Source organism: Kogia breviceps, chromosome 10, assembly GCF_026419965.1.
Source record: "Kogia breviceps isolate mKogBre1 chromosome 10, mKogBre1 haplotype 1, whole genome shotgun sequence".
Lineage (NCBI taxonomy): Eukaryota > Metazoa > Chordata > Mammalia > Artiodactyla > Physeteridae > Kogia > Kogia breviceps.
Window position 1 is genome coordinate 38,289,111 of NC_081319.1, and position 25,219 is coordinate 38,314,329.

The 25,219-nt window shown below is 56.1% G+C and overlaps 1 protein-coding gene across 9 annotated transcripts in view; it reads left to right on the forward strand.

Annotated features, from left to right (window-relative positions):
- Positions 1 to 25,219, forward strand: part of CACNA2D2 (calcium voltage-gated channel auxiliary subunit alpha2delta 2) — a 143,284-nt gene that overhangs the window by 9,830 nt on the left and 108,235 nt on the right. For all 9 annotated transcript variants that reach the window (XM_067044106.1, XM_067044108.1, XM_067044107.1 and 6 more), the window contains exon 2: positions 13,919 to 14,000. In XM_067044106.1, coding sequence (XP_066900207.1) covers positions 13,919 to 14,000 — 82 coding nt within the window. The remainder of the gene's footprint in view (positions 1 to 13,918; positions 14,001 to 25,219) is intronic.

The following is a 25,219-nucleotide window of genomic DNA, read 5'->3' on the forward strand; positions in this document are numbered from 1 at the left end:
GCTGGCCTTACTTTTGGTGTGGCTGTCTGTCCTTGACTGACTTCCTTCATGGCAACAAGATGGCTGCCACAGCTCCAGGCATCACATGTATCAGACATTAGGAGTAAAAGAGGAGATGTTTCCTCTGGGTTCCTCTTAAAAGGAGGCTAGGAAACCTCACCCAGAAGCCCCTAGCCAATTTCCCCTCACACCTCATTGGCTAGCACTGGGTCACATGTCTACTCTAAACCAATCAGTGGCAATCAGGAAGGTGCATTGTGATTGGCTCAGGCTACTCGGGATTTACCCTTGAGCTAAGGATGGGGTCACCTTGGGACTGAAGGCGGGAGAGATTCTTGCAGACTTGGGTTTTGTTAGCGAGAAGAGGGGGAGTGATGGAGAATGGGGAGGCAGGATGTGCTTCAGGGTCAGACAAGAGGCCTGACAAGAGGAAGAAGGTGGGAGGGGAAGGAAAGGGAGAGTGTCGGTGTTCAAGGAAACATTTGTAAAGGAAGTAATTTTAACTACATCATCAATCACTGTGATCTGCGCCTCGGGTGCTATATTTCACATACGCTATCCAATGAGATCAGTCCATTTTGATTCCCATTTCACAGATAAGAAAAATTGAGGTTCAGCAGGGCTAAGTGATGCTAAAATCACACAGATGGTGAGTGGTGAAGGCAGAATTCACACCCCAGTGCTTGGGTCTGAGCATTCAGCTACTGCTGTACATAGCCCTTCTGCAGCTCACCTCCTCCAGAGAGGCCCCTGACCACAGGACCTCAGGGTACCCCACCCTCCTATATTCTTCCATCACGTCTGTCCCTCTACCCTTCTTGTCTCAATTTCTTACTACTCCACCCTAGCCCTGGCCCGTCTCCAGCTTGCTGTGGGAGTCTGGGCAAGCCACCTGCTCTCCTCCTCCAGCCTCAGAGTCTTCATCATACCCAGGACCCTCTAGAGTAATAGATTCTTCTGCAGCTGATGATGATGCTCCCCTGCCACCCCATCTGCATAGCTGCCATCTCTGTCCTGCCCTGTAAGCTGGTGCTGTGGAGACCATGGCCACGGGGGCTGCTTCTGATCGGCATGGTGGTGGGCACAGGAGGGGATCTCTGCCCTCAGGACCAGCAGCACTGAGGCAGCAGCCATCTCCTTCCATGGGAGCTTAACAAGCACCTATTATGAACTGAGAGTTGAGTAAGCAGGGGAGAGATTGGGTGGGCTGCAAAGGGCCCTGCCAGTCCCAAGCAGGACCCTGCCTATGGTCTGGCTGACCTCTGCCTGTCCCTTAGTGCTTGACTGGGAGTCACTGTTCCCTGAAGCCTCCCCTGACTTCCCTTTGTGGGACAGGGGCTTCCTAGGCCCCCTGAAGTCACTCCTATTCTTGTCTTGCAGTAGACCTGCTGCCTCCCCTTCCAGACTGTGTGCCTGGAGAGTGGGCAGGGGTCACGACCACCTGTCCTTGGCTTGAGCTCTAGGCTAGCGCACACCAAGTGCTCAAAAAATGTTTGCTGAGCAGAGAGTCAGCAAAGGTGTCTACAGGCCAAGCTGGTTACGTCTCTGAAAGCTGGAACAGCTTTTACATGTTCTGGGACAGGGTCCCATGTGGCCCTGGCTTTGCTGGTGCGACAGAACAAAGGCCACCCCACACACCTTCCTGCGGCTCTCTTACAACGGATGCCCCAGCCAAGAGGCTGCCTCCAAGGGCTGCTCGGGGGAGAGAGATGAAGGTGGGGTCCAGAGCCCCATGGGCTATGTTATTTAATTTGGTGGGGCAAGGCCTGGACATCAGCATATTTCCGGAGCCACTCAGGTGAGCCAAGGTGGAAAGCCAAGGCCATAGAGGATAGGAAGGTAAACATAGGACCCCTCCCCCTGCCCTGCTCTGCCAGCAAGGAGAACTGAGGCTTCCAGGGAAGGGGGGTAGGGACCAGTGTACTGGTTCTGGGGAGTATTCTGGCCATTGTACTTGTTGGGGAGCAGCTGTTCATAGATGCCTGTACATGTGGCCAGTGGCCAGAGTCTGCAGCCTGTTCCAGGGAGATCACCAGGCCTCCTCAGCCGGCTGCCCTCCTCCTTCCCAATTGCCCCTCTGTGTTGACACTTGCTCATGCCTCATCCACACTGCTGATTGCTTCATGGCCCTCCCATGTTTCAGGACCCGCCTCCTGAAGGCCCCTGCCCCGCCTGAGTCTCCTCTCCAAACCTTAGCTGTGTGCCAGGGCTGCTCTCGGGGAGCTCACAGTCCGTGGGAGAGATCGTCAGCAAGGAAGAAGTGGAAGTGAGGCCAAATAAATAATAACCACACATGACTGGTGCTCTAGGCAGCATCCAAGTGGTGATGAGTTGCAGCCCCTACTCCAGACTGAATTCTGACAGGCCCTCTCAGGGTCCCGAGCCATTCCTAAGGCGTTGGGCCTCCCCTGGTCAGGGCTGTGGGGGCCCGGGGAGAGCATCAGGACCCATCTTCCTCTGAGAGTAAGCCGCTGACAGGGGGACAAGGATAAGGGGCAGGGGTGGGGTGGGGGAGAGGCTTGCCTACATGGATCCAGCCCCAGTTCCCTAAGCTCCAGACAGGCCCCATCCCTCTCCTGCTGACATGCTCCCTGAGGCCACTACACCCCTGCACAGTGCCTCCTAGCACCTGGGGTGCCTTGGGCTGCCCACAGCCCATGACTGGGGCCCCACCTGCCTGATGCCCTGCAGCGCCACATTCCCCGGCACAGAGTGGCTGGGGAGGGATGGCGGGGAACAATCCCAGAGGACATTAAGCTGAGTGATTTACATGGTTCCTGAGCCAGTGCTGGGGGAAATATATTTCACAGGTGGTTTCCAGACTGGTGGCGTATGGAGGAGGCCATGACTCTAAAATGGAGAAGGGTGGGGACATCACGGGGACCCACCTGTCTAGAGGGACCCAGAGCCGTGGGCTTTGGTGGCCTCACTGCTCCGTACGCCTGCTGCTTGCTAGAAAGAATGGTCCGGGGTATGGGGTTTGAGGAGGGGAGGAGCTGGAGCCCCATATGTGACCGTGAGTCATTTTGTCCCTGAGTTTTCTAACCTTTAAAATGGGATCATAGGGCTTCCCTGGTGGTGCAGTGGTTAAGAATTCGCCTGCCAATGCAGGGGACACGGGTTCAATCCCTGGTCTGGGAAGATCCCACGTGCTGCGGAGTAGTTGTGGCACAGCACCTGAAGATCCCTCCTCATTGCAGTCCACAGGCAATTTGCATTGCTAAAGGATTCACCATAGAGCATGGAGAGTCAAGGTGGTCCGAGTATTCACATTTGATTTACATGCAGCTTGGCTTGCGCTGAGCCCGGAGCTCACTAGTGAGGAGCAAATCCCAGAGGAAGTGGGCATCTCACCCCCCACCCCTGGCCCCATCATGGGAGGGATTTGAGGGAGCTTGGGCTCTGCGCTGCTGAGACAAGCAGGGTAGCTCTGGTGGGATAAAAGGAAGGACTCTGACTGCACCCAGCTTTGGCTTGCTTGGGGAGGCAGTGAGGGCCCTGATTTGGAGTAGATCCTTTCGCAAAGGTGGAAAAGGTCATAAATGAGGGGTGGCCCTTACCTGCACGCTATTTCCTAAATCTTGGCCATTGAAGTCCTCTTTGGGATTAAGGAAGCCTAATTGCCTAAGGGACAGAACCTGGGCTCTGGAGCCATCCTTTGCTGGGTTCAAATTCTGGTTGAGCACAGATCGGCTGTGTGGCCTTGAGTGCATTGCTTCACCGCCTAGGCCTCCGTCTTCATCCACGAAGTGGACCTGAATCAGTTAGCACCTAGCCAAGGGTGCTGTGTGACTTCAGTGGGCTCACACACACAGCACCCAGCAAACAATGGGTACTCTGAATCATCTGTTCCTTTCCTTGGTGCTCTGCTACCTGCTGAAGTTGGAAGCCCTTTCCCTGCCCTGCCCTCCAGCCTCTCTCTCACTGCAGAGGGGGTTGGACAGGGCAGGTACCAGTCTGGTGATGGGAGGATGTTCAGGGAAATCTATCCCCAAGCATTTCCAGAAGACTCTTTGCTGTCCTGCAAGCTAAGTTTTGCAGGAAGCTTGATGATGGGACCAGACTGCAGCTCCAATCTAAGGCAAGGGTTGGTAAAGTGGAGTAAGGAGTGTGGGTTTGGGGGAAGGGGTGGAGAGAAATCCTAGAAGACTTTCCGGCAGAGGTGACTTGGCCAGGTAGCGGGGGACAAGGCCAGAGAACAAAGCTTGCCCTGATGGTTTGAATTCTTTTCTGGTCTTTGCTTCACCTCTCCTCTGCACCCAGGGTGTCCTCTGGGACACTGCCAGCTTCCCGGGGAGAAATAGAGGATCCCTAGAGAGGTTTCTGTCCTCCTCACGGCAGGAGGCCATGTCGAGGACGCACATGGAGGACAGCTATTTGTGGCTCAGAGAGGATTTGACTCATGCTGGGGAGTGGGGAGGATGTACAGGAGGGGAGGTGGGGATGTGTGAATCATAGAATCTGGCTGGAGTGGTTGGTGACACATGGACAGGGCCTATCTTGCCACCTCCAATCAGGCTTCAGTTACTGGCGTGGGGCAAGAACAGGCAGCTGGAACCTCTGGGTTCCTCCTTGACTCTCCTGGTGACCTCCACAGGTGCCTCAACCCTGCTGTGCACCTCCTGAGACCAGGCTTGGGTGTGGCTCTCCCTTCACAGCACCTGGCTGGACACAGGGGCTGTGTCAACATATCTACCCCTGCCTCTAAGAGCCAGCCTCACTGAACCTCAGTTTACAAGTTTGTTAAATGGGCCTGGGCAGGCGTTACTTTTGCATTGTACCTGACTACCTGGGGAACATGCTGGGGAGAGAAGGAGGCTCTGAAGACCCTCAAATGTTCAGGATCTGTGTCAGTGACTGAGGCAGGTGGTTCCAGGCCTGGGGAGCAGATGGTGGATCCTGGGCAGAGTGACTGTCTGTTCCATACCCTGTGTCCCTGGCCTGGACTTTTTGCTTTTCTCTGGGGAGGCCTTAACTAGTTCATGAGCTCCTCTTGCTCATTGCTACGTCCCAGGTCTAGATTGCTGGAAAATTCACAAACAATGACACCTGGGTGTACCTTGGGAACCCATGGTCCTCGGCCCCCTGGGGAGTAGAAGTAGATGATTCTGCTGTCCCTGCAGTTTGAAAACCACCAACTCTGTCAGTCCACAGATGGGAAACCGAGGCACAGAGAGAGGAGTGGGTGAGTCTGCACTGAACCAAAATCCCACTGTCCAGAATCACGAAGATGATGGGGCAGGGTGGGTAGAGGTACTGGGCTATCTGAGATGGGGACAGGGTGAAAGGGATGGGGGGAGGACAGCCTGGGTCTGGGCCATTCCGTGCCTGCACTTTCCTTGCTTCCTGGAAGAAGTGGCTGCTCCAGCACCCGGCCCTCCTGGGAGAGCCATGAATTATGCACGGAAGCCACAGACCTGGGCAGGCCCATCATAAATGAGCTTTAATAATTCATACGGAGAGGAGCCGGGGAAAGTGGCTGTCCCTGGGGCAGCCACTGCACTTCCAGCTCCACAGGCTGCCACTGCACACCCCACCTGCCTGCTCCTGTGGCCGGCAGCATGCAGGCTGGGCAGGTCGGCGGGGAGGTGAGGCCCCTCTGGGGAGGTACGCTTGTTCAGCCAAGTGCCTGTGCCTCCAGGCTGAAGAGCAGGAGCCTCCTCCCTCAGGGCTCACAGCCCAGGAGGGCAGTAACCCCAGGAGGGCACCTGAGATCAGTTGCTGCTGGGAGGGTACAACTTAAAATGGGGGGCAAGGTGGACTTCACTGAAGGAGGTGAGAGGGGAGCCCTGAGGACTTCTAAGGAGAGACTGATCCAGGCATAGGGAACAGCATGGACAAAGGCTGTGCAGGGAGTGCAGGAGTGTATTCAAGCCACAACGAGGAGGCCAATGTGGCCTGAGGAGCGAGGTCAAGGAGGCCATTGAGAGTATGGCCCCTGGACGGGCTTTGTCTTTCTTCTAGTGCCATGGAGCTGTGGCCTGGTGTTGAGAGAGGAGGGACACTGTTCCAACAGGGTGCTCTGGCTGCGTGTGGAGGTGAACGGCCTGGGGGAGGGGGTGCAAGGAGCTGAAGACCAGTGAACTGGTGATTGCACTTGTCCTGGAGAGAGATGATGGCAGCCCAGGACAGGCTGGGGGCCAGGGAGGTGGAGGGCAGTGGGCAGAATGTGAAGTGGAGCCAACAGGACTTGCTGAGAGATTGGATGTGGGTGTGAGAGAAAGCAGGTTGCAGGTCACCCTGAGGCTTCGGGCCTGAACCAAGGAGCTGGCAGGGGTGTGCAGAGAAAAGGGAGGAGGGGATCCAGAGGGAGGTCAGTGTCTGGGTTTTGGACACATTCAGTTTGAGAGACCCGTTAGGCATCCAAGTGGACATGCCATGCCGCAGCTGGGCATTTAAGACTGGTGTCTGAAGAGAGGTGTGTATCATCCTGACGGGTGTTCATTAGCTGTGTGACCTTGGGCGCATCACTCAATTGCTGTGTGCCTCAGTTTTCCCTCTGAGGACTGGGGATGATCTGACTGCTGTAAAGATAATTAAGGCAGTGCACTGAGAGCCCTGGCCTCATTGGTGCAGACCCAGTGAGGCAGGCAGGAAGTCCCCAGTCAGACCCCTTGGGAAACAAATCCCCGCATGGCCTGTGGAGGTCCCAGGCCACCCCTCCTTGAGCAGAGAGGGAAACTGAGACCTGGAGAGTCGAAACCACAGAGCTGGGTGTGGACCACAGAGCAGGACCTGGTACACGGCAGGGACTGGAGGAGATTCGGCCCCAGGGCCCATCCCCACCCTGGCCGAGCCCTCCAGCCTGGGTCTGGGCCTCAGTCATTCCCCTGCTCTCCAGCAGAATGGTGTTTTCCTTCCTGCTGCACACCTCCTTTGTCTCCCCGGCTCCCTGGTGCCTTCTCTAGCCCCTCTCCTGGTTCTGCAGGGGCTACTGGGCAGAACTCATTCCCGTGGAAGCTGGAGCAGTGCCCCTTATGGGCTTCTCCTGCTGCTGGAAACCCCAGACCAGGCCTGGTGAGGAGGGTCCTGCTGAGGGACTGCTCAGGAACCTTGTGGCTCTGGGTGTGACAGTCTTGACACAGTATTGTGTTGCTGTAGTTCACTTTCTAGATGAGTTACCTGAGGCCCAGACAAGGGAGAAGATGTTACCAAGGTCACACAGCTAACCATGGCAGAAACAGAAATCAGGCTCAGGTGGCCCTTCCATGCTGTCCTCCTCATCTCCCCTGGGAGACCTTCCCCTTCTCAGCCTGCATGTCCCTGGCTTGCCCCAGTCCTTGTGTGCTTCCCTGACTGCTGGTGCCCCTGTGGGCCCTCAGTCCTGCACTGATGGTGGGGACTGAGGCAGAGTGCTGTGGCTATTTGCTGTGTGAGCCTGGGACACTCTCCATCCCTCTCTGGGCCAAATGGACTGCCCAGCTCCCCAGCCCTGAGCCACTCTCTCGTTCCAGGACTTCTCCCCTCCCCCCGTCAGGCTACTGGGAGTAAATACTGGGCTGGACCTGGCGCCCTAATTAAAGTGGATGACTGTTCACTGTTAGTCTAAACAGGGAGGCACAGGCTTGCTGCCTCCCAGCCAAGAGCCCACTGGAAGGGAAGGCTTCCCCCACCCCCGCCCCCGACAAAGGGAAGGGACAGCCCCATAATTAATAACCTCATTAACGAGCAGTATTTGGGCAGGGTCCCAAGACACACATAGTCGAGGCCGATGGATTTGGACTAATTTGAGCTTCAGCAGCACCAGCCCCTCCCCAGCACCAGGGGATCTCTGAGGCTCCCTTGTGATAAGTGGGCTACCTTCATCCCTGTGTGCTAGGGTTGGGTGTGGGGACGGTGCTCCTGGGGGCCCCATGTTACTCACACTAGGAGCCCCTTAAGCAGAATCACAGATCCACTGAAGGTGAGCTTGTCCCTTTGAGTCCTGCATCTGTTTCCCTGCTTGTAAAGTGGTGGGTGGCTAACTGGGGAGACTTAATCCACGTGAATTGGCTGAGCCAGTATGTTCCCCTCTCCCCAGGCCTCTGTGCATCCCCCACCCCACTGTGGTTTGTACAGTGCCAGGCCAGTGCTGACTGGTCTCCGTGCCTCTAGGCACTCTGATCTCAATGGTCTGGAGTGGCTTGGCCCACTTGACCTCTGCAGAGTGAATGACCTTGGCTAGACTTGCCCTCTCTTCTTGGGAGGCTGTGATCAAATCAAGGTTGGGGGCCCTACCCTGGGCTTTGAGTCCTGAAAGATGTTGAGGCCAAGAGTCTTCTCTCCTGAGCGGACAAGCAAGAAGGATGCTCTGGTCATCGGAGGCCCTACCTTTCCCAAGGAGTCTCCCCTGTGTCTGGGTCTCTTAGGTAGTGCAGGGAGTGCTGCAGCCCACCTAGAGGCCCCAGTCCAAGGAGGAGGCACAGCAATCCCACGCTTAATGAGCTGCAGGTCTGGGGAAGGGGACAGGATTGAGCGGAGAGCGGCTCCGCCGCTCAGATGAGTCTGTGTGTGCATGAGTGTGTGGGGCAGTCATCCCTTCCATGAGGCAGTGGTTTCCACCTGCTTCTGTTTGGGGTCCTGGGAGGTAGATAAGCGGTGAGCTTTATCTCCATTTTCCAGATGGGAAAGCTGAGGCCCAAGAGGGCACATCTGGTCTAAGGTCACGGAAGAGCCAGGGTTGAATCGGGGCACTCAGTCTAGGTAGAGAGGGATATCCACTGAGTGGTCGGGGAGGACTCCTCAGGGGAGGTGGCTCTGGAGATACCACGATCCTGGGGTGCAGCCTTGAGCTTCCTGCTGTTTGCAGCAGGACTGTGGCCTGGGGAGGGGTTGGCCATGTCCCAAGCCCTGCTTCAGCAGGGGCCACGACTGCTCTCTGAGCTTTGCGTGGCCTCTCCAGGCTGGAATGGGGAGTGGCCCTCTTGCCCATCCACCGGTAATCTCCTGAGACGGGGTGAACCTGACACCCAGGCCCTCTAGACCAGCTCTCTTGGGCTCTCTTCATGTCTATGTCTCTCTCTGTCTCTCCATCTTTCTCTTACTCCCCCTCCTGCCCTATCTTTCTTTCCCCTTCAGAAGACTGCTAAGGCACCAAGGTGGGAGGTGGCAGACCAGCTGAAATATAATCAGAACAATTAAATAGCATTTTATTTTAAATCATTGCCTCCCCCAGAGCTGAAAGAATAATTGGTCAGTTCGTCACAAGGGAAGCAGGCGACCCGTGGGCCCCCACCATTGCCAAGTTTGGCTCATATTACCCTCGGCAACAAGTGGCCTCCTCTGTGACTGCTCCCCTGCACCCTTCACCTGCCCTAGCCTAGCCCTGCCCTGCCCTCTACTCTTCCTACCTCACCTGTGTTCTACCCTTGGCATCTTCCCCTCTATGATGACTGCCTTGATTGAGCTGAGGGGAGGGCTGCAGACTGTCTTAGGCCCCCAGTGAAATGGGGTTTATCCAGGCAGTCTGCCTGGCAGAGGCAGTCTGTAGCAAGGGTTTGATGGCAAATAAAATGCCTCCTTGGGAGTGGTGAGAAGGCCTGCAGAAGTAGGTGTGGGTCCAGAGATCCTCGCCCCTACTGAGCCTTAGCCTCTCCTGGGCCTTCCCCTGTCTGATCTTGAACAAAGCCCTCCCCCTTCCCTCTCGTACCTCTGCAGGGTCCAGCCGCCCACACCTACCCTTGCCCTCTGAGGGTGAACCTGCAGTGTCACCTGTCTCTGGTTTTTTGATTTAATTATAGATGAGTTTTCTGCATAATTTATTCCAAAAGCCTGGATTATACTGTACAATTAAATCACATTCTGATCAACAACTTCACGTGTAAAATTAACAACTGGCAACAGTTTAAACTATGCTGTTGCATCTGTATATAGGCTCTTTCTCTCTTCTCTTCCCTCCCCTCCCCTCCCCTCCTCTCCCCTCCCCTTCCTTCCCCTCCCTTCCTCCCCTCTCCCATCTTCCCTACCTCTTCCTCCCTGTCTGGGGGAACCTGTGTACTTGGCCTCAGAGCTGGAGGCCCTCACTGCTCTTGTAGCTTGACCTGGGGCCTTGACCCAGGTCAAACTACAAGAGGCCTTGACCCAGCCTTCTAGTGGGAGTCTTGATAGTTCTGTCTGCTAAAGGGGGTCCTCAGCTCCAGCTCCTCACTCCACATATGGATGATTTTGCTCCCTTGCCTAATGATGACACCTCCTCTTTCCTCACGTACTCCTCTTGGTTCTGAAACGTGCCCTGGAGACTAAAAGACCTGGAGTCCCACAGCAACTGGTGTCATCTTCTTCCTGCTGGGCTTCCCTCAACCCTCTACCCTGGGACACACACATCTTTGCCCTGTGCCTGCTCCTGGCTCTCTCAGCCTGGGGAGCAGGGGGTTACAGGGAGCCATTAGGGAAACCCTTTCCACAGTTCCCTCCCTCTGTGCTCTCTTCCCCCAGCAGGCACTCAGGGAAGATTTTCTGAGCACTGCAGGGCGAGGAAGGGCTGGATTTGATGAGCTTCTAGCCCTCAGGGGACTGCCCAATAATAATACTGCCCATCAAGTTTCCGTGTGGATTTGGCCCTGAAAGGTATTCAGCCAGTCATTATCTTCCCTGTTTAGAGACCGGAAAGCTGAGGTTCCTAGGGGCAAGAACTCTCCCAGGTCACACAGCTGACAGAGGCAGCCTCTCCCTTAGGCTTCCCAGAGCCTGCATTGTCCTAAGAGGGTGGGGTCATGGAGCTGATGGAGCCAGGAAGACAGGTCTGGCTTCTCTCTGTAGAACATGGCTTCCCACCTGTCCTTGCCAGGGGCCTCAGTTTTCTTGTTTGTGAAATGGGGGCTCAGTGCCCGCACCCCACTAGGTTTGGGCACACTGGAGGACATAATGGTGTGATGCAGTCATGGCCACACCAGACATCATACCGCTGCAGTCCCTGTCTGCATGTGCCTCCTCCCAGACACTCTCTCCTCACTGTCTTGCTAATTTGGCACTTAGAGACACTTGGAGATAAGCAGTGTCATCTCAATGAAGCGCATGGAAAATCACAGGGATGTGGGGAGCCAGCAGGGGGATCTAGCCCGTTGGGGGGGTGACCCATGGGCCACACTGTCGGGCCAGGGAGGCAATGGGAGATCCAGGCACCTGGGTCCAGATTGATGGGACCCCAGGCAGGATTTGGTCAGTTTGCCTTTGACCCAGTGGCGCCATGAATCCTGATGCATCTCCCATCCTTTCAAAGCTCCCATGCCCTTCTTTTGGTGTGAGTATGACTGTGCCTGGCCAGGGTTATTACGGGCTTGGTGGGTGGTTTCTCCTGCCTCTGGGCAGGAATACTGCAGGCGCATAGTTGACTCCTAGCCTCCTGGGTCCCATGTGTCACCCCTTGGAACCAGCACTGGGAGACCAGCCAAACTCTGGAACCCACAAAGTCATGTCTCTGTGATGATTAAATGAATGATCTATCACACTCTTTTAAACTCTTGGACACATATTGCCTTCCTAGTTGGGTTTGGTTTAGGTGAATAATCAGAATAACTTGTTTTCCCTGGCATTGTGATGATGGGCATTGCAACTGGGGCCTGGGGTCTACCCATCAGACCCACCGTGCCAGACCAAGGGCTAGAGCCACCTCTAGACCCCAGGAGGGTTTGCCTGTTCTGATGTGTCATGGGTAGGGCAGTCCCTGTGGCCCATAGCAGCATCCCAGGCTCTGTCTCAAGAGCATAAAACAGCCACCTGACACAGTGTCAGGTGCTTATGGCTCAGCCAGGGCCAAGCCATCAGCACCTGGTGGCCTGGAGCCCCAGGGGACAAGCAGGCTCTCCATTCTCTGCTGGGCTTTGCCCTCCCCCAGCAAAAAACCTCCCCTGGTGGTTGAGGCCTGATCACCCTTCGTGGCCTGGCCTGCAGCCTGGCCTCCACCTGGGCTTGGGGTTAGCTTTTCCCCTGCAGTGGGGAGCAGAGGTGGGCATCAGGCTGTGTCTCAGCCAGCAACAAGCTGAAGCTGATACCTCTTTCTCTTTTTAAAAAAAATAGATTTTATTTATTTATTTATTTATGGCTGCATTGGATCTTCGTTGCTGCGTGCAGGCTTTCTCTGGTTGTGGCCAGCGGGGGCTGCTCTTTGTTGTGGTGTGCGGGCTTCTCACTGCAGTGGCTTCCCTTGTTGTGGAGCACTGGCTCTAGGCACGTGGGCTTCAGTAGTTGTGGCTCGCAGGCCCAGCAGTTGTGGCTCACGGGCTCTAGAGCTCAGGCTCAGTAGTTATGGCCCATGGGCTTAGTTGCTACACGGCATGTGGGATCTTCCCAGACCAGGGCTTGGACCAATGTCCCCTGCATTGGCAGGAGGATTCTTAACCACTGCACCACCAGGGAAGCCCAATACCTCTTTCTTTTGATGTTGACTTTTTTTTTCCATCACGGTCCTGACATTCAGCTTGGCAAATTGCAATTAGTGATCCGCCCGCTTCCTGATCTGAGTTCCCATGCCAACCGATGCGGGCACACACAATGGCAAAGGCCCAGCCCCCAGCCACAGGGATATGGGGCAGGGGGCTGGGGTAAAGACTTAAGCTTTTCTGACCCAGGGAGCTATAAGAGTCCTGGCCCCGAGTGGCAATAGGGGAGGTGGGGAAGGTAGCAGGCCCAGGGCAGGAGGTGGGGCCAGACTCAATCTCCTGGATCCCATGGCTCCTGGGGTACCCCTCCAGAAGCTGTGGGCTGGCTTCACCCCACCCTTACCTGGCCTCACGGGATGTGCTTAACCTGTGAGCATATTTCATTCTGTGTGGTAGTTCTCCTGTGAGCCCTCCCAGGGAAAGCTTTGTTCTGTGTCTGGTGGGAAGGGGAAGTCAAGATGCCTTTCAGATGCATTAGGGCAGGGGCTTTGGTCACAGGAGGAAGTGCTTTTGGCAGTGTGGAGAGTGTCTTTCTGGCTGGCAGGCTCTGGCTAGTGCTGGTGTGATTTTGCTCACCTGATCTGGCACTGCCTAAAGTGGGATCACAGGTTAGAACCCAGGCCAGCCCTCTCCCTAGACACCATCCCTGTTCTTGAGTGTGGGCTGAGAATACAGGACCTTGTGACCACCTGTCCATCCTGTCCCCTCACAAAGATCCCTGTGCAGCACCCTTGACCCTCCAGTTCCTATATGTTCTTCTCAGACCCTACAAGGTGGCCCCAAATTATCCCCACTTTCTGGAGGAGGATAGTGAGACCCAGATAGGTTAAAACGAGCTCAGCGTGGCACCAGTGCAAGGGAGACCTACTCGGGCTGTTGGCTCTGGTGGAGGGCTCATGGGGCTTGCCAGGCCCCCAGAAAGGTGTGGGATAGTCTGAACTGGACCTGTGGGTAGACAATTCATGTGGGGCATCTAGTGATGAGCCACTGTTTACTAGGGTACTGGAAAGGCAAGAGCCGTCTGAGCAGGAAGCTCTCCATGTCCACTGTTTAAATGAGGCCCAGAGGGGCAGGGGCCTGCCCCAGGTTACACAGTGACTTGGTGGTGGCAGCAGCTCTCATGTTCCCTCCCCTTGCCCAGGTGCCACCCAGCCTCGGGGCAGAAGGCTCTGAGATCCAGCAGACACCAGGCTCACTCACATCCCCTCCTCCCTGGTATCCTGAGTCTCCATGTTCAGAGCAACCGCATCAAGGGCTGGCTCTTCACGGTGAAAAATAGTCTCCCTGCAGGCTTCTTGGAGCCGCTAGACTCCCTCAGTGCATTTAAACTATAATCTGCTCCCCTTCCTGGCTGTCCAACAGTACGTGAGGAGAGCCTGGGCCACCAGGTCCAGACTTCAAAGGAAATCAGAGGCACGCTCTGGTTCCCAGCCTCTGTTTCTCTTCTAGTGAAAATTGGGTTCTGAAGGGGCGGCTGCTGCGGGTCACCCCTAGGTGGCCGGGGCGGGGCTGTTCCAGCCCCAGGCGGGTCCTCCTGACACTCCTCTCCTCTCTGCACATAGGATGCAGCACTGGGCCCGGCGCCTGGAGCAGGAGATCGATGGCGTGATGCGGATCTTTGGGGGTGTGCAGCAGCTCCGTGAGGTAAGCCTGGTGCCACTGGCTTTCCCTTTAGGGACCCTCTTCCAGCTGGAAGTGGGGGAAGGGCTTCAGCAATAAGGAGTGAGGAAGGCTTGGTGCAGTTGAGGACTGCACCAAGTGTGATGGGACACTGTGGACTCATGGGGGCAGGTGGGGAAACAGCTAGAGAAACAGTGAATTCTTCGGGTCTTGGCCTGCTCTTCCCCAGGTCACAATGTTGAAGTGGTACTTAGTCGGCTCTGATGGGTAGGTGTCGGGCTTTTCAGGAGGGTGAGATCTGTTTTTGAGGCAGCATATGGAGTGGGAGTCCAGGTCCTGGAGGGTCCCGTGGGTGTAGTTGTGCACAGAAGCCAGAGAGACTGTCCTCGCAATGAGTGGTGTGGCCAGGCCGAACAGCCCTGGAGAGCAGTCAGTGCTGCCTGCTTAAGGAGCTGCAGCACGAGACAAGTGGCAAGCGAGTGCTTGGTGAGATGAGGTATTGGGGGTGGGAGGGGTGATTGATTAGGCGCAAGCGACCACATTCATCCTGGGAGATTATGTTAATATTTGAAATAGTGATGTGAAGAGGAGGCCATTCGTCACCCCCAGAAGGCTGCAAAATGTGTCGTTGTCGGGCCACAGGCTCCTGAGCTGTCGCTCTTTATGTCGAAACGCAGAGGCTTGAAGAGCTGAGCTCTTGGAGTGCTTGGGGTGGGGCTCCCAGGTATGTGTTGGACTTGAAGGAGCTCTTAATGGCGGCTTGGGCCAGAAAGTGCAACCTGAACTGAACAGGGGGTTAACGGGGATGTCGTACTGACAGTGGGCTTGGGCACAGCAGAGTAAGTGGCGTTATTATTGGGGGTCCAGGCCCCCGGCTTGGTGATTAGATACTCCACTGTGTTCCTGTGTCTCTCTTGGTCAGGGCCAGGTCAGCAAAGGTACGTCTGTGGGGCAGCTGCTATGAGGTGGTGTCCTCGGGCCTTTCCCCATGCTTAGCTTGTAGCAGGTACCCAGGAAATGGGGGTGGCAGTGAATGTGTTGACATTGGCTGTGGATGTAGGACCTCTGGCACAGTATGGGGCTGATCAGGGGTGGCTAATGTGGTGGTAACATAGTTAGGAGGGGGAATCCGGGTGAGGGTGTGAGCCATCAACTTGCTGGGGGTCCTTCTGCCCAACCCTAGGCCCAGCCTCTCTGAATCTCCCTTCACTGGTTACTGGGCTTGAATTGCAGTAACCCCCATCGTACTCTCTTCCTGTGAACTTTCAGTGACTCAGCCACACTTGGAGGCCGGCAGAGCTTTCCAGAGAAAGCACTGTAGGAAAAGGTGTTTCGGAACAGAAGTCAGTTTATGCTCAGGAATAGCACCCAGCACTTACTAGGTTCTAAGTGGCCACTGCCAAGTACACCTGTGTAGGTTAATGAAGAAATGAGAGTTCCCTGGAACGTGTGTAATGTGCCTCTCCAAGCTTCATATTGGGACATAAGATGTACCCCACATAAGGAGTTAACCATGCACTTCCAGCCAAGAATCTTCTGTCTAGGGCTTCCCTGGTGGCGCAGTGGTTGAGAGCCCACCTGCCAATGCAGGGGACACAGGTTCATGCCCGGTCCGGGAAGATCCCACATGCTGCGGAGCGGCTGGGCCTGTGAGCCATGGCCGCTGAGCCTGCGTGTCCGGAACCTGTGCTCCGCAATGGGAGAGGCCACAACAGCGAGAGGCCTGCATGCCACAAAAAAAAAAAAAAAAAAAGAATCTTCCGTACTTTCAATCCTCAGCTCAAGGATACTGCTTATTTTATAGTCGTGGGCACTCATACCCTAAAAGTTTGCCAGTGGGAGAATAACATACACATTTCACGCCTGAGCGTCAGGTCTGTCTGAACCATAGCTTCCTGGATGGTGTGGACCAGAGATGGAATCCAGCTCAGCATACCCACTGTGTGCTCCTGGGCAAGTCCTAGACCCTCTCTGATCCTCATTCTCGGTCCATGGCATGGCCAGGAGGTCTGGCTGGAGGATGAGGTGGTGAGAATGGCAGGGGACAGGCTGACACAGATACACTTCTAGAAATCAAATCTGAATTTCCCTCATTGATCATTTTCATTGCCAGGATATGTTGTTCCCTTCCTTTCTGATGGGAGCTGAGTGATTCCAGACACTTTCATCAATGAGCACCTCCTTCCCCACCCCCACCTTCCCAGTGGCTACCGAAGTCACACAGCCAGGTACGGAAGAACTGGGGCTTGAACACAGGGCTCCTGACTCCTGTCCCAGGGCGCTGCTTCTCCTCTAGCTAGGCCTTCCCTCTTGGGGTGGGCAGGATGAGCCTGGGAAGGAGGGGAGCTGGGCCAGGTTTGGTGTGGCTATGGCCAGGCAGAGAAGTGCTGACCTGGCATTCCGGGCCCTTTCTGGCGTCCCTCTGCCTGTTGACGGCTGCCAGCTCTCCAGTGGCTCTCTGTCCTGCTCCAGTTTTTCTCACCTGCTTCCTTATCCTCTTGTTTCCCACTGACAGCTCTGGGGCTGCTTCTTGGCACAGGACACCCCTATGAGGTGGGCAGCCAGGGAATAGGTGAAGAGTTCTAGAGGAAAAGGGCAACCCTGTGAGAGCAGGAGGGAGCCAACCGGCCCCTCTTCCCCACAACCCCTGGCACCCCTGACAAAGCCACCAGGGCTCTCCTTCAAGTGCATATAAGCGGGACCATGTGACCAGCCCATGCCCTGAGAGCCAGGCTCTGAGAGTCAGGAGGATGCTTGCATCGAAGCCCCGACCCAACTGCGATGCTCTGTGGACCCTGGTACCGCCTCTGCCAAGCTTATGGCCTCAGTCCCCATTGGGGCCGCCCCTCTCCATGCTTCCTCGAGGTGTCCCCAAACACCTTGCCACTGGGGTGATCCTTGGCTTTCTTCCCCAACATGGCTGCCCTCTCCACCGGCCCCAGTCCGAGAGGCAGCCCGACCCCCAGAAGCTGGGTGCCATAGAGCTGGCAGCTGCAAGAGTTCAGAAACTGCAGACGGTGGCATTTAGGAGCATTTTCCTTGTCTTGGCACTTTCCTCCTCCTGACCTCACCACAACCCCATGGGAGTGTGGTTGGGTGCAGACTGTGTCCCATTTACAGGCTGGACACCACAGCACACCTTGGTGGAGTGTGGGGGCTGTCTGCAAAGACCCTGTCACATTTCCTCATCTAACCCCAGAGCCAGCACAGAGTAGGAGCGCCCACTGTGGCCTGGTGCTCCTGAGCCGTGCCCCACCGAGTAAACCCAGCCCCACCTCCCCGCCAGCCCTGGCTTACTCCTGACGTGAACAGGCCACAGAAGTGTGGGCTCTACTGCAGTCTGCCCCTTCCAGGGCCCCTAGAAGCTGAGCAAGGTCTCCTGAGCCCCTTTCCTACCCTCCCCCATCAGCACCATATTGTCATCCTTTGCGGGGATAGCAGAGAGCATATGCTTGGGCTCTGAGCTCATTCGCATAATGAGGCTGATCAGGATGAATAATTCATCAGGTGCCTGGGGGTGCACGGGGGACCATGTGGAGACGGCCTGTCTCCCACTCTGAAGCCCAGGTCACTCTGATGGGTACAGCCAGGGACCTATCCCCTTCTGACTGGGTATCCAGGGTAGAAAGGGAACAACTCTGGGGACCTTGTGGGAAAGCAAAGCAGGACGGATTATAGTCAGACAGGAGGAAGAACCAGTGGCTCATCAGGTGCACCAGCCCTGGGACGGATTCCTGATTTGGGTGAGACACCTTCCGTGGAGGGTCTCTACAGAAGGAAGTGAAAAGATCCTCTGTCTGGGGTGGGGGTTGGGGGTGAGGAAAGTCTGTCTGGCTAGAGCTGGTATGGGAGCAGAGACCTGGGATGGTCATGTCTGTGGACTATAGGCCATCCTCTGGGAAAGCTCAATCCAAGTCTGGACCTGTGGGAGCATTTCTCAGTTCACATCAACCCCCACACGTGTCTCAGGGCAGAAGTGTCTCACAGCCCTGCCTACGTCCCTGGATGCTTCCGCCCCCATGATGGCCTTAGCCTGGCTATATGCTGCTAGTCACTCGTGGGGAAACCAAGGTGTGGTTGACTGTCTTTACCCACCAGTCCCATCCTGGAGCCCTGACTTGCTAGCCCTGGGTAGTGGTGGGGTTGGTGAGAAATATCAAGGCAGAGGTGCAGGCCTGGTGCGGCCCCTCACCTGGACTGCTGAGCTGCATCCACAGAGAGCGAGACCCCAGGACTCAGAGATCCCTGACCCCAAGTCTCCTGCTCCCCTCTCCACGGCTGTGCTTCTCTGGACAGTCATGGTGAATCAGACAAATGCTGTTCATGTGTCCCCACTTCTGTGGGTGGCCAGAAATGGGATTTTTGAACCAGTGACGGCACCATAGTCCTAGCCCATCTTGTCTGCCCCTGGCCATGCCCACACCGCGTCTGCTCAGTGCTCCCTGGGAATGCGTAATTAATATTTGCAGAGTGCCACATCTGGAGCTGGCTCCAGGCAAAAACCAAAGTCTGGTCACATTGAGGACCCCTTTCCTGAGGGGCTCAGGGAGGCAGGAACAGGGCCCTCTGCAGGTGCCCTTGAAACAGGCTTCTCCCAGGACTTCCCTGGTTGTGCAGTGGATAAGACTCCACGCTCCCCATGCAGGGGGCCCAGGTTCAATCCCTGGTGAGGGAACTAGATCCCACATGCATGCCACAACTAAGAGTTCACATGCCACAACTAAGGAGCTTGTGTGCCGTAACTAAGACCCGGTGCAACAAAATAAATTAAAAAAAAAAAACAGCCTTCTCCCTGTTCCTCCACTCCCACCCCCCGCTGGTACCGCCAATTCCTGAAACACTTGCGCCGTCACACACTGGCTCAGGGGGTGCTGGCCAAAGCTGTGTTTGGCCCCCCTTTGGGGTAAGGGGTCCTCTCTGGGCATCTCAGGTGGGAGCAGCAATGTCCAGGAGTGCCAGGGAAGCTCAGAACGCTAGAGGGCCAGCAGAAGAGGATGAAGGAAGCTGGGGTGAGGGAAGGTGCCAGGGGACAGAAGCAGCCCTGAGAGGGCCAGAATGGGGAGTTCAAGTGGTTGTGACCCCCAGACCTACAATTGGTCCTTCTTTCAGAGCACTGTGGTTCACATGTGCCCCAAGAGTCGGTCCACCTTGGCCAGGTGGACCTGCACTCACGCAGGACATGCACGGTTGTCCCAGCTAATGTGCTCAGTCCGGAGAGTGGTGGTGAGGGAGGCCCACCCAGGCCCATCACACTCCCTCCCCAGGGTTACTAGAACCTCCGAACCATCATCCTAGGGGCTCTGCTCCTTGTGCAGCGCCCCCTCTCCTCCAGCCACCTCCCGCTGAAGCCCAGCGGCACCCTGCTCTCTCCTAGTGTAGATGATTGGGGTGTGGGGTGCGTGAGGGGCGTGGGGGGGGCGTGGGTGTGAAGTATGCCGCTGGGTAGGGATTGCTGCCACTCGCCTCTCTAAAAACCCACATATATTATTCTTTAATGGAAAGTTAATTGTCTTATTATTCCCTCCATATGGTCCTCTTGCTCAGCACCCAGCAGGGATGCATGGGACTGAGGGGGGGCTCCTGGGAGGGCGTCTGAAACGTGATGAGGCTGCCACGTGAGCATAATTGTATATACTGAGGCAGAGCCATTGGAGCCTGGCGGAAGCCCTTCCTGGACCCCCTCTTTGTCCCCCTAGCCCAGCCTGCTCCTTACCTCTTTCCTTCCCACGTCCTGCCCTGGGGGTGGCCTGTTCTGGCACCACCTCCCCACTGTGAGTTCTGGGAATGCTCTCTCCCGAGCCCTGTGCGGGGAGATGGAGGGTGGTTGTTGCCCTCCTGCTTGCCCCTCCCCACACATACTCCATCGTTGCCTGAAGGAGAAAATTCCATTTTTGAGAAGCTTTTCAAAAGCCAGTTCGTCTGTGGCAGGAGCTCCTGCCTGATGGCCAACTGACTGGCTTTGGTCTCCTGCACCTCTTCTCCATGTCCCCCACCAGAGAGGGGGCACGGGGAGGTCAGTGTTGGGGGAGGGCTGCCCCAAGACACCTGGCCCAGGGGCCCTGGCTCATGTTGGCCATGCCTTCCACGGGCACCAGCTGCCTGGAGCCACCCCCAAGCTGATGGCTCCTCTGGGGCTGCTAAGCTGAGCCAGTAGTTGTGCCTTTCTCAGCCCCTGGCCCTCCCAAGGCCTCTTCTCCTCCTCCACAGAGTATGAGGGTGTTAGGTCAGAGCAGCCTCACAGCAGGTGGAGGATACAGTGACAGGAAGGTCCCCAGAGGGGCATGCCTGGGTGGTCGCATCTCTGGCTAACTCAGAACCCCTTGCTCCTGGAGTCTTGCAGGGGCAGACAGGGGCAGGGAGCCCTGCTAGGAGGCTTCAGGGTTCTGGGACAGCCTCAGCAAAGAGCTGTTGCCCAGGTTCCTGTGGAGGTTGTGGGTGTGGAGGGAACAGGTCTATGGGAGAGGCATCTCTGCGTGGGATCAGCAGACCCACGCCTGGTGATACAGGCATGGGAGAGGGGCCAGCAGCTTCCATCTTGTGCCAAGAGGTCACCGTGGGGCCACATCTGAGGTCAGCTCCCAGAGGATAGAGAATGGCTCAGGGCAGGAGAGAAGAGCTGTGTCTCCTGAGCTGCTACAGCTGGTAGGTGGCAGAACTAGAATTTGAACTTGGAGCCTGTGCCGTGGGCCACACGGAATGGTGGGTGGTGGAGGAAAGACTGAAGTGGGGAGCAATGGCAGAGCTGGGCCTCCTCATACCATGGGACCTGGCACATGTTGTCCTGCCTCTCTGAGCCTTGGTTCCCCCGTCTGTGACACGGGGATCTGAGCCCCTGTCCTCAAGGGAGCAGGGGCAAGGAAGGGCTGCAGACAGAGCCCTGAAAATGTGGGGGTGCTTTTGTGACCCCCTCCACTATCAGTTGCCTGCCCTTCCAGGAGTTAGTTATAGTTTTAGAAAGTTCAGGTGCCCAAAGTGTCACCTTTGCTTGCTGAAGCCCAGGAATTTGGAAATTGGTTTCCTCTTCCCTGCCCTCTCAGTCCTGTTTGGGCTGCTATAACAGAATACCATAAACTGGGTGACTTATACACAACAGAAATTTCTCATGTTTCTAGAGGCTGGGAAGTTCAAGATCCAGGCATCAACAGATTTGGTGTTTGGTGAAAGCCCACTTCCTGGCAGCTGTCTTCTCACTGTGTCCACTACTGGTGGAAGGGGTGAAGGATCTATCTGGGGTCTCCTTTATAAGGCACTAATCCCATTCACAAGGGCTCTACCCTTATGACATAATCACCTCCCAAGGGGCCCACCTCTAAATACTATCACAATGGGGATTGTGTTTCAACATATGAATTTGGTGGGGAGACACGAACATTCCATCTGTAGCACCTTCTGACCATGACATCTTTGGGGGACCTTTCTGGGAGAGGCACAAAGGCCACAAGAGCTTGAAGAAACAAGGCCTATGGGCCACGGAAGGAAACCAGCTGCAGAGGCACCCCTTGGGGAGGAAGCAGGTGGGGGTGAAGGGAAGGGCATCTGCTCCCAGAAGAGGCCTGTGAGTCTGTTTCTCAAATCAGTCACCCAGTCGGCAGCTTGTCTCCCAGGCTCTGTGGGCTCAGAGAAGGGCATGGGGCTAGGCTGGCTTTGGAGTAGGGGTGGTAGGAAGCCACCAAGCTCTGGGTTCTTCAGGGCGGCAGCTCTCGGACTAAGGTCCCTCAGTTTAAGAAAGAGACGTTCTCAGAGGCATGATCAGAACCCTACCAGCACACAGCGTCGCTCTCTCTGGAAGTTTTGGTTGAGAACCGGTGGCTTTGCTGCAGGCCCCTTCCATGAAGTGGATGCCCCTCAATCCTTCCATCTTGGGAATCTGGGCTGTTTGTCCAACTTTCCTAAGGCAAGGCCCACCTCCCATGGCAAGAGTTCTGATAAACACCTTGGCTCTCTTCTGGGGTCCCCAGGGAGGCTGACCTTGTAGCAGAACAGCTGGGGGTCAGCTCCGGTGGGGACCAAGTGCTTGCAGATTGTTGAGGAGAGGCCAGAGTGTGCTCCCTTCTCCCCTGGCCTCTGCATCCACCTCTGGAGAGTGATGGAGCTGCATGTCCAGAGCCGGAGGCTCAACTGGATAATCAAGGGTGGGAGATGGGGGATGGAGTAGAGGACCGAATGGGTTTCCATGCTGGGCCCCCGGGGATGGCTGACCCCATCTGCAATCCTCCACCACCCCCATCCATGGCTGGATCAGTGGCAGTCACCGGGACACTTGCCTGAGATCCATGGAGCCCCAAGCATTTGGCAGAGGCAGAGAAGTAATTGGTTTTGACAAACCACAGCCGGCCCCAGGGGCAACGTGAGCAGCATTTACCATGACCAGGCAGGAGATGGAATCTCAGCCTGGCCTCCCTCCATCTTCTCCGAGCATGGCTCCCCTCTCCTTGTGAGTGGAGATCTGGTGTTTGGAGAAGGTTACAGAGCCCCAAACTCCCCATCTTTCCTATACCTCTCTCTCAGTGCTGGGAGCTGGCTGACTGGAGGTGGGGGTTAGAGGGGACGAGGACAGGGGGTAGATCCTGGGCAGACTCGTCAGGCCCCCCTCCCTGTCCATCCTTGGGTTCCCAAGAATCAGGGAACCAAGTGACTGACCCTAGGACTTTTTCGCCCTAGCCTCAGGATACAGAGTCAGGGGCTGGGCCCCCACCTGAGAGGATGTGCAGTCTGGGTGGAGGAACAGGCTGTGCGCACACACAGGGTGCACATATACATACATGCCTGCAGTGTTCAAACATACATATATGTGATATGTGGTCCACAAGGTTTGGCATGGAGTAGGTGCTCAGCTAGTAACTCTTCAGTGGATGGATTAGCAAAGGGGCAGGCATCTGAGGACTGAGAAAGGAGGGATTGGGAGTCTAACCTGTCCCATAGAACAGTGGGAACCATCCAGACCACCTAGGGGAACTGAGGCCCAGTGCATCAAAAAGGTAGAGCTTCGGTGCCAGATGCCCTGAGAGAGGTAAACTTGCATAGGGTCTGCCAGGCTTGGCTCACATAGAGGGTCCCTGACTGCTCTTTGTGAGGGAATGGAGGGTACAAGGGCTAAGGGGGAGGGCCCAGGAGAAGAGCTAGATGCACAGCGTTCTGGCACTCAGATGTCAGGCTGGGGTGAGGGAAACTTGGCTATTCCCGGAGTGACTCAAAGCCCTGGCCAAGGTGTGTGGCCTGGGCAGGAGGAGCCTTTAGGCCTCCAGCCATCCATGCATCCTCCCCGCCCCCACCACTAGCCTTCTCAGCTTCTTCCTCCTACTCCACTTGCCTCTCTCCTGTCTTATCCCCCTTCCCTCCAGGTCTCTCCCCAGTTTTAAACCCAACCCACAGCTCCCTCCCCAAGGAAGCCCTCCAGATCAGTGCTGAGGCCAGTGGTGTCCCATGCTCCCCTCTCCCTTCTGCTTTTTCATTCTTCGGGTACACATAGGAGGCAGGAGATGCCAGGAACCTCTGGTGGGCCCAGTTCAGTCTTCCCATCATATGGGGTAGGGAGACCATGACCAGAGGGCAGGCTCATGCCCGGGCCTCGCAGGAGTCCACCTGAACACTGGCAGTCAGACCTAGAAGGCAACTAGCCCCTGGTGATTATTGGTCCCGTGACTCACTGGGAGACACAGTCTCTGACCTGCAGAGGCTTTGTGAGGTGGGATGTGGCTGGTCAGGTGTGGAAGAGAGACGAGATAAGTGTGATGCTGCGTGTGGGAATGTATGTGCACATGTAGACGAGAACACGTGAACCTGTGTGTGTGTGCATGTGCTGCCAGCGGGAGCGGGAGCAGGTGAGGTTTGTGTGTCTGTGGAAGGGAGTGGCTGCGCCTGCACAAAATGCTGCATGACCAGGCACGCATGTTTATGTGTGTGTGTGAGAACATGTGATCCCACATGCGTGTGTGCTTTGTGGGATGTGTGACCAGGCAAGCATGTATGTCCGTGTGTATGTGTTGAGTGCAGAGTTCTGCATGCTCTGTGTGCAGGTGTGAGCAGGCACGCTTACAGGCCAGGGTGGGACTGAGAGGAGGCAGGTGCCACGAGCTCTGTCACCCAAGCAGGCGAGAACTACTTAACAGATAGTGAAGCCGAGAAATCTCAGTTGTGGGTGAGGAGCTCACACACACACACACACACACACACACACACCATGTCCCCATGCACAGTGTACTTAACCGATTAATTAGTGAAGCCGAGAAATCTCAGTTGTGGGTGAGGAGCTCACACACACACACACACACACACACACACACACACACACCATGTCCCCATGCACAGTGTACTTAACCGATTAATTAGTGAAGCCGAGAAATCTCAGTTGTGGGTGAGGAGCTCACACACACACACACACACACACACACACACACCCCATGTCCCCATGCACAGTGTACTTAACCGATTAATTAGTGAAGCCGAGAAATCTCAGTTGTGGGTGAGGAGCTCACACACACACACACACGCACACATACATACACACACACACACACACACACACACACACACACACACACACACACACACACACCGTGTCCCCATGCACAGTGTACATCCCCCTAGGTCGCTCTGCCTGACATTGTGCTCATCAGCCCTGCAGGGGGGCAAGGTGCCAGTCGTTTGTGGATCTGTGTCCTCACACCCCTGTGCATCCGTGCCCTGGGCTGCTGGACCAAGTGACCCCTGTGGAGAGCACAGCTTTGTGCATGCCATCCATCCTCAGTGCCCCCAGTCAGTGGTGAGGCCGCCCAGACTTTGTCCCTGTTTCACAGATGAGAGAGCTGTGGCTGGTAAGGGGCACTGGGCAGGAGCCTCATTTCCAGGTTCTGGGCCTCCTGATGAGGGGGAGCAGCCCTTTCTGCCCTGGGCTGGGGTCCACTGAAGTGCTGCCTTCATCGGGGTAGGGAGAAGAGTATGGGTGCCTGTAGGCTTAGAGCTGAGCTGGAGTCCACGGGGAGCTTCCTACAGCTCAGGACAGGCCACTCCTACCCGCAGCCCCCAGGTGCCTTGTCACCAGCCAGCTTCTTCCACATGCCCTGCAGGCAGGCGCAGGGGCCTCATCCCTCCCACCCCACAGCCTGCTGACTGCCTTCTCTCTCCTGTCCCTAGCAAGGGAGAGCCACATGCTCCCCAGCTCCCGCAGCCCCGTGTGCCTCCCCATCAGCATGATTGTAGCTACCTCTTTTCTGAATCTTCCATTTGAGTGCAGCTCCTGGGGC